General features: G+C 45.6%; 1 protein-coding gene across 1 annotated transcript in view; it reads right to left on the bottom strand.

Moving 5' to 3' along the window:
* The window catches only part of LVRN (laeverin), a 91,569-nt gene that overhangs the window by 13,674 nt on the left and 64,430 nt on the right, over nt 1-13,465 (bottom strand). The window contains exons 17-19 of the mRNA XM_090038417.1: nt 10,155-10,325; nt 6,949-7,089; nt 2,546-2,621 (exon numbers count right to left, since the gene is read on the bottom strand). Coding sequence (XP_089894543.1) covers nt 2,546-2,621; nt 6,949-7,089; nt 10,155-10,325 — 388 coding nt within the window. The remainder of the gene's footprint in view (nt 1-2,545; nt 2,622-6,948; nt 7,090-10,154; nt 10,326-13,465) is intronic.

Raw genomic sequence — 13,465 nt, 5'->3', positions numbered from 1 at the left:
AGCGGGGGGGGCGGGGAGGGAGGAGGGCAGGGACATGGTGGTCTCATCCTGGGATCTCCTGAGTGTATATTAATAACCTTTACAGCAGCAGGACATTGGCCATCATGGTCCCCCTGCTCTAACTGTGGCAAGTTAGGGTGTTATGTCTTGTGTTCTGTCCAGTTTGACTATGTACTTTTGCTAGGAAGTTAGACATTGGATTGGTATACAATGGTTTGGATAGGAATAATCCTGCCTGAGGCAGAGGGTTGGACTAGACAACCTATGGAGGTCCCTTCTAGCCCTACTTCCCTAAGATTTGTGACTTCTCTATGACACAAGATTCATTCAGGTGTGGACTCGCTTCTAGCTAGCTCAAAAGTTGCTGCAGGACACTATTGCACTGTGTTGACCTGACCAGGTTGCGTGGAGAAGGACACAAGGTAGAAGGATGGGAAGGAAAGGAGTAAGTTGGGACACAAAATCTAGTGAGCAACTGATTAGATGGAAATAAATTAAATGGGAGTGGGGGTGTGACTGGGACTGAACTGGGCAAGTAGAATGTGTCCAGGAGGCAGGGGAAATCAGAGACTGGGACTAAGACAGGGCAGTAAAACTGGGACTACGATGGGGCAGCAAAACAGACATTAAGAACGGAACACATTCGTTGAGAGGCAACACTGAGATCACAGGAGAACTCAGGGTACCAAGGAGAACTGTGATATGTTGGGCAAAGAGATGCCAAGATGATATCAGGAAGGAAGAAGACAGATTGCAGGGGGAGCCAGGGAACAAATGTAGTGCTGGGGAGAGTCAGAAAGATACAAATAAATGATCATTCTGGATTTTATTTTTTTTAAAGCAAGGGGAAAATCTATACAAAAAGAAGCTGCACAACAATGGCTGCAGAAATGCTCATCTACTTGCCAAAAATGACTCATCTAAATTCCACAAAACTTCTTTTCCATCCACGAGTGCCTAACTAATTGTACAAGCATTTCTCTAACTTAGGGTGTGTGTGGCAGGATGACCTCTAGGGGTGCTGTGACCTCCCCTAGCGCCCCTACCTACCGTGTCAAATCCGGTTTAAATTCACCCTCTTTATCTTGCCCGCCACGTCTTTGATGTTAATATGTTCAAGGGAGGCTGTCTTCCTACCCTCTTTGGCATGGCCCGGATGTATCCGGGCTTGGTCTAACTGCCTGGTGCACTCTGGCCTTTGGGCTGCACGCGAGTCCCAGTCACCCGTGCCCTTACGGGTCCCCGGACTCGTCTCCATGCCCGCCTGTCTCACCTCGCAGCTCTTGCTCGCACCGGGGCCTGTCTCCCGCAGCTCTCGCCTGCACCAGGGCCTTGCCTCTGTACCGTCGCCCTGCACCAGGCCTCGCAGCTCCCGCTGTCCACGCCGGGGTCTGTCGCGCCCCGCGGGCCTCGCAGCCCTCACTGGGGTCTGTCGCGCCCCGCGGGCTTGCCTCTATATTATCACCCGTGCCGAGGCCCGTCTCTTATGCCGTTGCCCCCAACCGGGGCCTGTGCCTCGCACTCCCCCGTGCTCTCGCTCTTGCCCCCCCAACCGGGGCCTTGCTCGCACTCCCTGCCCGCACTGGGGCCTTGCTTGCGCTTCCCGCAAATCGGGGCTCAGGCAGCCTTGGCCTTACCCGGCCCCCGAATGCCCTTCTTGGGTCTTACACCCACTGGGCTCCTCACAACGGGGCTCAGGCAGCCTCAGCCTTACCTGGCCCCAGACCCACCTTCTCGGGTCTTATGCCCCACTGGGGCTTCTTGCATGCGCCCACACTGAGCTCTTCCTGATGCTGCCCACACTGGGGCTGGGGTCGGGACACCCCAAAACGCAGCTCCACTCTCCGACGCTCTTGCGTGCACCCACACTGAGCTCTTCCCGATGCTGCCCACACTGGGGCCGGGGTCAGGACACCCCAAAACGCAGTGCCACACTCCGATGCTAGGAACCCCCCCACACTACTGGGGAGCTCCTATGAGGCCTCCTCCAACCCCTACAGCCTCACCTGGTCCTCCAGTCTTATACAACAACCACAAAACAAAAACCTCACACTCCTGTGTTATAACATAAATTCCAAGCCGACTGGCTATCCATAGCTCCATTCATATCCCTACTAGGGTTTTTCCTCCACCCAGCATCATTGGGCAGACACTGCTCAGACCATCAGGCTTCTCTGTTGTGTTCTGCTCTGCTTGCTCCAACAGAGCTCCAGTTTCTTCTACTGCCAGAGGGGAACTGACCCTGGCCTCAGCCTCGCTGTTTATATAGGCCAGGCCCTGCCCACTTCTGGTCAGCTGACCAGACTGGTTGCCTTGGCAACCCACACCTGTGCTGCCCTGGTGAGTGGCAGCTGAGCCCATATTCCTGTTATCAGTAGCAGGCACCTTAGTGCCCTGCTACAGTGTGCAATTTAGGATGCATGTTTGTAAGTGGATTTCTTGTATATGCAAAAATAGCTTTTTAAAAGTATTAGTTCCCACATGCTTATGCAACACATTTCACGATAATTCTTAAACACGTGTATTTACAAATATACATAATTACCTCTTGGATCTGTAAGTCTGTATTGACCAGTCTTTTCATACCATTTAAAACAGCATGTAACGGTGCATTTCCAAACCTATAAAACAATGTAAAGATTAATGAAGAAGCAAGGGAACTAGATAATATTTGGATAAATGTTACATTCACCTTTACAAACATTCCTCTCAAGCTTAGTTATTTTTGATGTTGAACTGTTGCCTAAATTAATTTTAAAATCTGAGAGTATTTCTTGCTAAAAAGTGGGAGGAGAACTCAGTACATTTTAAACAAGTATGCAGGATGAAAGGAACTTAAATGTAAATCATATTCTTTTATAAAAGGTTTGATTTCTCTTCCTTGGTAAGAACACAACATTCTTTTAAATTATCTAAGAACTGCAAACATTATCAGATTACAAAAATTAAAAATTAAGCTGGCTGGTAAAGGATAACATAATACATTAATCTATTACTAATCATATGCCAGTATCAGGTGCACAAGTTTGAAAAAGAAAGAGGAGCATCAAAGTAGTGAATCGGAGTCACTGGGAGCATCTACACGTGACATTACGTCACCACAGCAATGCCCTACAGCAACGTAACCTCTGCAGGCAAAAACAGTGATGCCACAACTACATTGCCATAGTGATGCACTCCCTTGTTATAGTGCATTGCTATGGCAACACAGTGCCTAAAAATAACTATTTACAGCGCACACGATGCAGTACGGACTGTTACTGTGCAGTTTTTTAGTACTTCCAAAAGGAAGCACCATGAATAGCACGTCCCCTGGTGGCTTGGGGTGGGCATGGCTGCACTGGCAGGGGTGGCAATGGGAGCGCAGCAGCAGTAAGCATGGAGCTTCTGCAGACACCACCAGCACTGTCACTGGGGGGGGGGAGGGGAGTGACGATATTGGCAGTGATGACAGTGGCCAGGGGTGATTGTGGACTGCCCACAGATGCTGCTGCCGGTGGTGTTGGCAGTGGGGTGGCAAGTGGTGACCACCTGCAGACACTGTCAACGGCAGCTTTTTGCAGGGGGTACACTGCCATGCTCAGCGGGTGCACATACCCTCTATGCAGCACTGGTCAGGCCACAGTTGGAGTACTGTGTCCAGTTCCGGGCACTGCACTTCAAGAGGGATGTGGCTAACCTTAAGTGGTCCTGCCAGAGAAGGACCACTCACATGGTCAGGGAGCTATAGGCCAGGCCCTACTAAGATAGACTAAGGGGCCTAAATCTATTCAGCCTCCACAAGAGAAGACTGAGAGGGGAGCTGGTGGCTGTCTATAAACTCACTGTGGGGAGGCAGTGGAAAATAGGTGAGGCTCTGTTCCCTCAGAAACCACCTCAGAAAGCAAGGAATAATGGCCACAAATTGATTGAGAGTAGGTTCAAGCTTGATACCAGGAGACATTATTTTATGGTTAGGGCTGCCAGGCTCTAGAATGGGCTCCCAAGGGAGGTGGTGCTCTCCCCTACCTTGGGGGTCTTCAAGAGGAGGTTGGATAGATATCTGGCTGGGGTATTATGATTCTAGCACTTGTTTCTGCCCAGGGCAGGGGTTCGGACTTGATGATCTGTTCAAGTCCCCTCCAACCCTAGAAACTATGAAACTATGCACCTGTGTGCACCCCCTATGCATCGCCCCTGGGAAATACTAAATGATGGTGCAGTAACAATGTTGCCATAATGGCATGTTATATTATAAAATTTGAGTCATGGTGTTCAGCTCTGGAATAAACAGGCTCAACACTATTGTAATCGTATAGAATTTATATCCATTTTACCAGCCCCAAATTTGACCTGATAAGTTTAAAAAGTAATCTCAAGTATTTGCATTGTATTTTTATTAGTGCAGTAGCTGCAAGGAGACTGTACATAACTAATAAATATAAAATGGAATTTAATTTTAAAATAATAAAAAGGCCAAATTCAGAGCAGGTTTCACAGTGGTATAACCATGGCCATGTTCCACAGCAGTAGAAGACTTCTACAATGTGATAGGTTGTAGATGCTATGACTGTCTTTAAATTGAGGTATCTACAGGGTCTAAATTATTCCCCCGCTTCCTTGTCCCCCTCCCCCAAGTGGCTACATTAAGGGCATGCCACTAGCTGTGGTCTCCGAGACCTTTCCACCAGTCAAGCATGGGAGGAAAGAATCACAAGGCATGTCCACACAAGTGTGCATGTGCCTGTTGCAGCATCTCAAAAACTGAGATACCGCAAGAGACATGTTGAAAACAAAACCATGTTCCCCGCACTGCATATTTGCAGTGTGGGCTCAAAATTTAATACCTGGATTTCCAGCTATCAAATAAAAGCACCCAGGAGAAAAGCAATGCAGGGCACGGTTCCCCACTGAGGGGAACCTAAGGCAAGCTGGGGCTTGGACCTCCAGAGACACTCTGGCATCCAGCCAGTGTCTCTATGGTGCCCCCTGCTGCCCTAGCATGCCATATTCATATGCTGGGCAAGCAGGAGCGATGCAAGGCTGTAACCCGGGTTCTGTCAATGTGTGGGGGTTGTATAGAGGTGGAGGTTGGTTGGAGGCTGTAAGTCCCCCGCAGGGCCCACAGCCCCTCTCCCCCCACAGCAACAGTGGCCATGGGGCACTCAGGGCCCACTGCAGCCAGGGCCCCTCTACAGTGTGGCACAGCCCTAGCCACCTTAGACCCAGCACCACCTGTGCCACTTGATGTGGATCTGGCCAGGTGCAGCATGGCATGGGGCAACACACCTTCAGGCAGCCCCAGGCTGCTCAGGCTGTCACCTGCAGTCCAGTGCTGCTTGCAGGGACCACGTGTTGTGCTGGGCTGGGTCCTGCCTCTGTGGAAAAGGACCGGTCTGATGGCATGCAGGGCCTGTGCAAACAGGACTCAGCCCGGTACAACATGTGGTCCCTGTGAATAGCGCTGGACCCCGGGTAACAGCCTGAGCAGCCCGGGGCTGCCTGAAGGCACACGGCTCTGTGCTGCGCTGGACCAGACATGCAACAAGTGGCACAGGTGGCACTGAGGTGGTTGGGGCTACGCCGCTGCTGATGGGGGGGAGGGCTGTAGCACTTAGTGGGGGGCAATATATGAGCGAAGGGGGTAGTCGCCGCTCTGATTTTTCTATGACAAGACCCCCAAAAAAGTAAATGCCAAAGCATATAGAAATTTAGAATTTCTTTTATTATGATTTTAGAGGCACTGGTAGGCTTCCAAATTGCTTTAAACTTGTAAATATATCAATAAAACATTGCCTAAATGATCCCTTTCTATATAGTGGTGTTTCATTTTAACAGCAGAAGAACACTATTTGTGGTAGTATAATGAAGAGAATTTGGGTTTCTTATCAAATAATTTGCATTTTTTAAACAGGGAACACCAGGATATTTGCGGTGAGACAAGTGGCGAGACTTGGGCAGAAGAGCCTGTCCAAGGCCAGCACTGGGCACCCAGATGGAGGGCAGATGAGGTGGCTGACCTCTTGGCCATCTGGAGCCAAGAAGACCCACTTTGACAGTTCAAAGTGAACCACCACAAGGAGCACATCTTCTGGGCGACAGCTGCCCAGATGGCAGAGTGGAGGCACCCCATCCAGGTCTAGCAGCCATGGGGCTGCATGTCCAAGGGGGTGGATGCTATCACAGGTGGCAGCAGGTATAGGTGACATATAGGGGGTCACAGGGGCAGGCACATGCGCCCCCTGAAATTGGCCCTCACCAGCTGGGGAGTAGGGAGTGCCAGCTCTTTCCCTGATGCCTGCTTGCTCTTAAGGCTTCATTTATCCACTCTCCAGATTTCCAAAGCAGCTCCTGCTCCAGCACCTTTTCTTTATATCTGCTCCTAACACCCCACCCTCACATGACCAGCTATTCTCCTGGCACCAATGGCTTGGCCACACCCTCTTCTCTTCATATAGATGGATAAGAGCCTCATGATATATGCCTTCAGTTTAAATCCTTGCGCCGCCAGGTATACCTGAAAATCTTTGGGTACACCAACCATCATGCTAATAAGCAATACATAATAGTAACTGGTAATATTTTATATTTATACATTGTTTTTCACCACCACATTGCACAATGCACTTCATAAAGTTATGTAATAAAGAACCAGATAATTGGTAAATACAGGTACCTGCAGAGTTGAAGCCTGCAGTTAGACTCTACAGCAGTGGTTTTCAACCTGTGGTCCACAGACCCCTGGGGGTCCACAGACTGTTTAAGGGGCCCACGAAAGATGACTATAATCAAAAGTACATGAATACCCACATTTACAACTCAAAGAAGTCTAAGCCTCCCTTTCAAATGTTTGTAAATGAAATAGGTTGAAACCCACTGCTCTACTGCAAAAACTTAAAAGGCTGAAATGGAAGCCAGAGAAAAAGCTGAAGAATAAAGGTCAATGCTACCAGCTGGAGCTTGCCATACCTTTCTTGTAAAAGTGGCCAATTTTCTGTCATGAATTTCCATATTATACGTAGCCCAGTATCAGTAGCTGCCAAGTTGTAAATGAGAAATATCGTATTATTAGAAGAAAATAATGATCCGTTGATGCCAGACTGCATGTATCTGTTGAAAAATGTTAAAAAGTGTAACTATCTTTAAAAAAATTAAAATAGCATTTGCAGCCAAAACAGTACTTTTAAATAAGTTATCAATCTTCCATGTTTTCACCGAGTTTCCAGTTATCAGCATGCAAACATAGCAGTGCATAGAGTGTGGATATACTTACTGCATCTTTGCAGTAGTGAAAGGGCCAAATTATTTCCTTCACAGAGGAAAACCCAAGGAAAGGTATGGTGCCCCAATCACTCTCCCCTAGCATACCTGTTCTGTCTCCTCATATGCCCCTATTATGTCAAAAGTGACAGCTGGCACAGGAAGCTGTTATGCTGCTTTCACATGCTCTATAGCAATGGAATTTATTCTAATACAACAGGGATGCCTCGTAGTGGCAAACTGCCAAAAATGGCCTAACAGGAGTAACAGTACATGACAGATCAGAAAATCCAGTTTCAATGGCTTTTTATACATATGCTGAGCATGTTACATTTAAAGTTACTGGGCACATTGACACATCTGTTCACTTTAGCCCAAATTTACTCTGGTGCAAGCTACTTCAGAGTAAGCATTTTTGAGCAGGCATTTACACATGCAGAGACTAGGTAAAAAATATGCACCAAGTTCCCTGCAGCCCTGCAATGGGCCTTTGTTCCCTTTGGGTTGGGAGCTCCAGGCTCCCCCTGAGTGCTAGTCTAGAGGCTGACAGGCAGCACCAGGCCAGGGGACAGTTGTCTCCTGGCCCTAGGGGCCTACCTGCTGCTGGGGCAGGGACAATGTCCCCCTGCTCTACCAGCAGGGAGCTCCTGGCCCTGGCTCCCTGATCAGGGTCACAGGGTTTGGAAGGAGCTGCAGGGGAGGAGCAGGTCCCAGGCCCTTGCCCTGATCTGCTGGTGGGGCAGCTAATAGCTAGGTGGGACTGGCTGGGGACTGTCCCAGTCAGAAGCAAGTCCCAGACAACTCCAAGCAGGGTGGAGAACTGTTCCCATGCAGGGAGCTCCCAGTTCCTGCTCCACAACTGCAACTCCAATCACCAAGTGGGGGCTGGGCAGCTTGTTTCCAGCCCCTGCTCTGCAGTTGGGGAGTGGGGGCTGAAAGCTCCCTTGTGCCAGGGCAAGGGGATATTGTCCTGCCAGCAGAGAGCTCCCACCACTGGCTCCACGACCACAGGGCTGCTGCTGGGAGATAGTTATCTCCCAGTCTGAGCTCCACGGTTACAGGGCTTGGACTGGGAGACCCTCATCTCCCAGCCTGAGCCCCTCGACCGTGGACCTCAGGCTGGGACATAAGGGTCTCCCAGGCCCCTGGTTGTGACCTTGAAGCAGGAAATTTGGAGCTCCCTGCTGACAGGGCAGGGGGACATAGTCCTTGCCCAGGCTCCTATGGTGGAGCCCACCCAGGCAGCAGACAGCTCCTGGTGGCAGGGGATTATGTCCTGCCCCCTGATAGATGGCTGACCAGAAGCAGATTTTGATCCAGATCAGAAGTCTATAGGAGTTCTACAACGTCATTATTAATCCCAAGTAAATTTGTTACTTGCATTTGCAGATGGCAAGTTTACTCAGGAGTAGGGAGATTTACTGTGAAGTAAGCATGTGCACGTGTAGATGCACATGTTTACTTCACAGTAAACTGTGCTAATGCAAAGTTAAGCATCTCATGTAGATGTACCCACTGAGAGTTATTAACTGCCATTTTGAAGAGTAAGACTGCACTTTAAGTGATGAATAATTTACTGAATTACTGTATTTACTTAAATATAAGATGACCCTGAATGTAAGACAAACTCCAATAATTAGATTCTACATATGGAACAATTATAAATTTGTTATAATTTTCCTGGTATGGAATCTAATTATTGGAAGTTTGCCTTAAATGTGTCCCCTCTCACTGCTACAACAGGGAAAATTAAATCTGGGGAATCAGGTAGTCCCCTGCTCTTTACCCCACAACTTCCTCTGCCTGCAGGCCCTTCCCTCCCTCCCTCTCCTTTCCTGGCAGAACTTGCTCTCCCTAAGCACATGGAAGTGAGAAGCAACTTTGAAAACACTAATGTTGAAATAAACATACGTGTGTATGTAGTACCCATAGACTTAGTTCATCCAGAATTGATGCATTTAACCTTTTTCTCAAACTGCTACAAGCTTTAGCACAGGCACTTAATACATTTTTAAGTAGCATTTTTGTAACTATAATATTAGTGCAAAGGCAAATGCTCAAGACTTACTGTGCAATTCATTGGGCTGGACCCCAGCAAAGTCAACCACATTTCAAGTCATTATGACCCCAGAGCTCAGCACTGCTCGGTACCCCACTACTCTGGATCTCCCCCCCATGAAGGATCCATGTGCTAATTAGCACCCACCCACCCACACACACACACACTCATGGAACTAAGTGTTCTTGTTATGAGTCCTGGGATCCTTCAAAAACGTATGTACAGATGACATGCAGGGCAACCTGGTCCAGCTCCACCTCATGGAGAGCAAGGCCACACTAATCATATGCAACAGACAGAGAGGGGGCGACAGAGGGATTCTGTGTAAACTATTTGGGGCCCATTTGGTGATAGCTGCCAGACATTTGAAGCTGGTAAAGAACCACGAATCACTGGAAATGGGAAAGAAAGGCACAGCTCAGCTGTAGGAGTAAAGAGGAAGTCAAACTGTATTCAGTGTAGTGGCTTACCATGACTTGAAAAAAGTTGACACTGAGGGGGACTGAGCACAATGGGACCTACCATCTATCATATTCAGATGGGCTATGCTAACCTATTTGCCCTATATGGGCCCTGTGTTTTATAATCATGCTCAGGGTTGGCTGTATTTAATCAATTTCACAGTTAGTGCCATTGCTGAGCATATGCTGCTTTTCACAACAGTTTAATGATAAACAATGTATTTAATGAGGTTTCCTTGTATGTGACTGTAAGATGAGCATGCTAATTTTTTCCCCATGCTGATCGTAAACTTGCCTTGTATTCGAGTGAATACAGTAATGTCTATTTTTGCCCTAAACATGGGAAATCATTCTATACTTTTATACACAATAAAATACAATTTGATCAAGGTCACCTGTGAAGTAGCCATGATTCTCTGGTACAACCCATGGCATAGAGCAGTATGTCCTTATCATGTGTTGTGGAATTATCATGATGGTACATTTCCCATGCAAATTCCCATTCTTTATCACTTCCCATTGCAATACCATAACAAAAGATTGTTCTTCTAACAAAAGCAGGAATCCTGTAAAATAGAATATGACAGATGCCACTGTATTCCTACAAAATTAAAGCAAGTGTTTAATGAACGGCAGAAAAATATTTACATTCAATTACAATTAGAACATTCATAAAAGTGAAACAGAACATAAATATTAAAACAGATAGATGTGATTACTTCAATGTTTTGATATGATCTGAAAATCAACATGAATAAGATTTTTAAAAATAAGGATGAACTGAAAAACTTTTTAATATAAATCACAATAGTCTGTCTTGGCCAACATAAATATTGACCATTATCATTGTGTCTTACAACAACACAATGATGCCATAACATGCAGCAATTGCATTTGTGTGAAAATGCTACACCCAGAAGGCTTTTTGGAAGTGTCTCTATGGCGCTCAGGTGATAAGAAAGGACTAACCATTTGCAGAAAAGCCAGATGCTTCAAGAGTGCAAGCTAAAGAGAGAATGGATGCTTTTTCATGCACCAGACTCCCTCCTGCTACTTCAGAGGATAAGTCCTAAAAGTGATAATGAATTCTTTAAAATTCTATTATGTCTATGAATTTTGTGTCTATAGCACTACTCATTTGGACAGTTCATGGCTCTGAAGAGCTGCAACACTACACAGAGTTCCAGCAGCACAGTGCTACCGGGAATATACTAATTTAGCTATATAAATATTGTTCTTCTGAATGAAAGAGAGCCAAACCTGGTAAATATGTGTAGGTGTGGGAACAGAGGGGCAATAGTTCATAATATATTCTTTCCACATATTGTATAAAAAAAAATCACTACAAATTCTTCCATGAAACAGACAGCAGCCTGCCTGAAAGGGGTCAGGAAGATGGTTGCTCTCCATGGCAGTGTTCTTTTTCAAATATGTGAGGATTTCACAATAGAAGGTAAAGATCATGCTGTCAGCTTTTGGTAGAATAATTCCATTGTGAACATCAATCTGATGAGGAAGTACAAGAAGCAATCGAGTAACATAGAGGCACTGGACTAGCACAAAAAAAAAGAATTTTTTTCTGCAGATTGTGAGTTTTTTACCCCCACCCCTTTGTACCAACACAGATCAACAAATATTTCCTAGTTTTTAAGAAGTCCATCTTTAGACTCACACTTTAGAAAACTGCATCATGGGAGGTAAGCATTTTAGAGATTATGGAAAATGGAAAAGCGTTGATTTTGAAAACAGTCTTGCAACCATAACTGTAGCATTTGCTGCTGTTACTCTTCAATAATATGAATAATCTGTTCAGGACATTAAACCGTGTTTAATATTTGTAATGCTTTTCAGTTTTCCTTTAAAAGTAAGTTTTATTAAAAAACTACTTTAAAAACGTTATGAAATGCAAGTTTAGCTAACATAAATTATTGCATGGACATAGATATAAATACCCCAAAACAGTTTTGTCCACTTTTAATAACTATAGTAAATAAAAAACAAATATAAAAGATGAATAACTAAACACAGTGCCAGTGCCAATACTCACCAGTGCCAATACTATCACAATTGCATAGAGAAACAACAAGAGGAAAGGGAGAGAGAGAAAAGTAAGAATTTCAATACATTAGAAAGACTTTTCAGCAATGGAATACTCTAAAACAGTGCTCTTGCCAACTATAAGCTATTCTTATATACATGGCAGTCCAGCATACACTTTTGATTTCAGCTTTTGAAATTCATTTAGTGTATTTCTTAATATATTCTGGTAGTAGGTTTTTAAAATATATTACACAGTCTTAAAACAATATTTTAATTAATCTAATGAAAATAAACAGTGTAACTATACAGCATACCAATGTTAGCCATATGTAAGAAAGTCACAATGTATGACTTGTACAATGTAACAAAGTCAGTGGTTACATGGAAATCTTGATTTTTGAATTCCTGTTGTCTGCTTAGTTAGATTCTGAGCTTTATGTTGCATTGGGAATAGATGTCAGAGGTGAAGAGTACTTTAAGTTACCTATTAAAATCCTGCCTAAGACCTGACTCATGCAAATGGGTGCTCGTAAACCTGCAGAAAAATCCACTTATATCAAAATGGTTAAAAATAACTGCCTAGCAAATCAGACCCTCAGGACCAAGTCTGATAAAAGGAGTTCAAAATGTGAAAGCCAGAACTCCTAATGAGGTGTCTAGTCTTCATATACAATACATGGGGAGACTTTCTGTCAAAATAGGGTCTAAAACATCAAGCCTGCTAAGCAGAGTAAATATACCAAGCGAGCAATTACCTAGAGCTGGTCAACTGAAAACACTGGCTGATGCCTTTGTTTAGAGAGAGAAAGTTGATCAGCAGATAGCAGTAGCCTCAGGGAAGTTGTCAGTGTGCATGCATACCCACAAAGAACCTGAGGACTTAGGTTTCTCCTGTTAGGTCCATCAATTGGCAGAATGCATAAGTATATCTACACAAACCTTCTGCCAGGTGGCAGCAGAGGCCTTCTTTTACTTGGTGAAATAGCATTATCCTGCTGACATAAAGAAAGCATTCTATGGCTGGAGAAACTTTGAGTTTAAGCCAGAACTGTGTCCTGAATTCTGACCCCTGGACACCTCATTCAGGGCTGAAAGGAAGGCCTCCCTCCTCTCAGGACCTAGGGCCTAGCTCTTGGCACTTTCTTTTCAAGAATAAAATATGCACACTGTTTTCTAATATGGATAGGGGAAGACCCTGTTTTTATAACAGAGCCCTGGTTAAAGCCCTCCTATAGCTGAGGAGGGCTGTCCAACTTCTAAGTGGTTGGGGGCTGTGAAGGAGGGGAGTAGTGGCCAGCCAGAAGTCCCCAGACTGCAGAAGTAGCCCCTCAAGGGCTGTCAGTTGGAGAGCCCTTGCCTAAGGGGGATACAAACCTACACCTTCTACATAAGTGCCCTCATCGTCAAATTATAAACTATTTTAGGATGAAGGCACTTTCCGCTCTTTTTAAAGCTGCTCCACTCTGCAAAAAAGAAAGCATGATTCACTGGGCCAGAAATAACACAAGTGGGAGCACAGCTGTGTTAGTGGTAAGGGCACTTGCCTGGAAGGGCTAGTCCTGGATTCCAGCCTCTGTTTGTAGAACTGCAATGCACTCTATTCAATGACTGTTTCAAATAAATACTCTCAAGACAGAAGAACATTCTCTCACAGCTCCTTGCACAA

This window comes from Crocodylus siamensis, chromosome 3 (assembly GCF_052110815.1).
Source record: "Crocodylus siamensis isolate JL-2025a chromosome 3, ASM5211081v1, whole genome shotgun sequence".
NCBI lineage: Eukaryota > Metazoa > Chordata > Crocodylia > Crocodylidae > Crocodylus > Crocodylus siamensis.
Note: the sequence above shows the minus strand (reverse complement) of the source record. Positions and strands in the feature narration are given on the sequence as shown.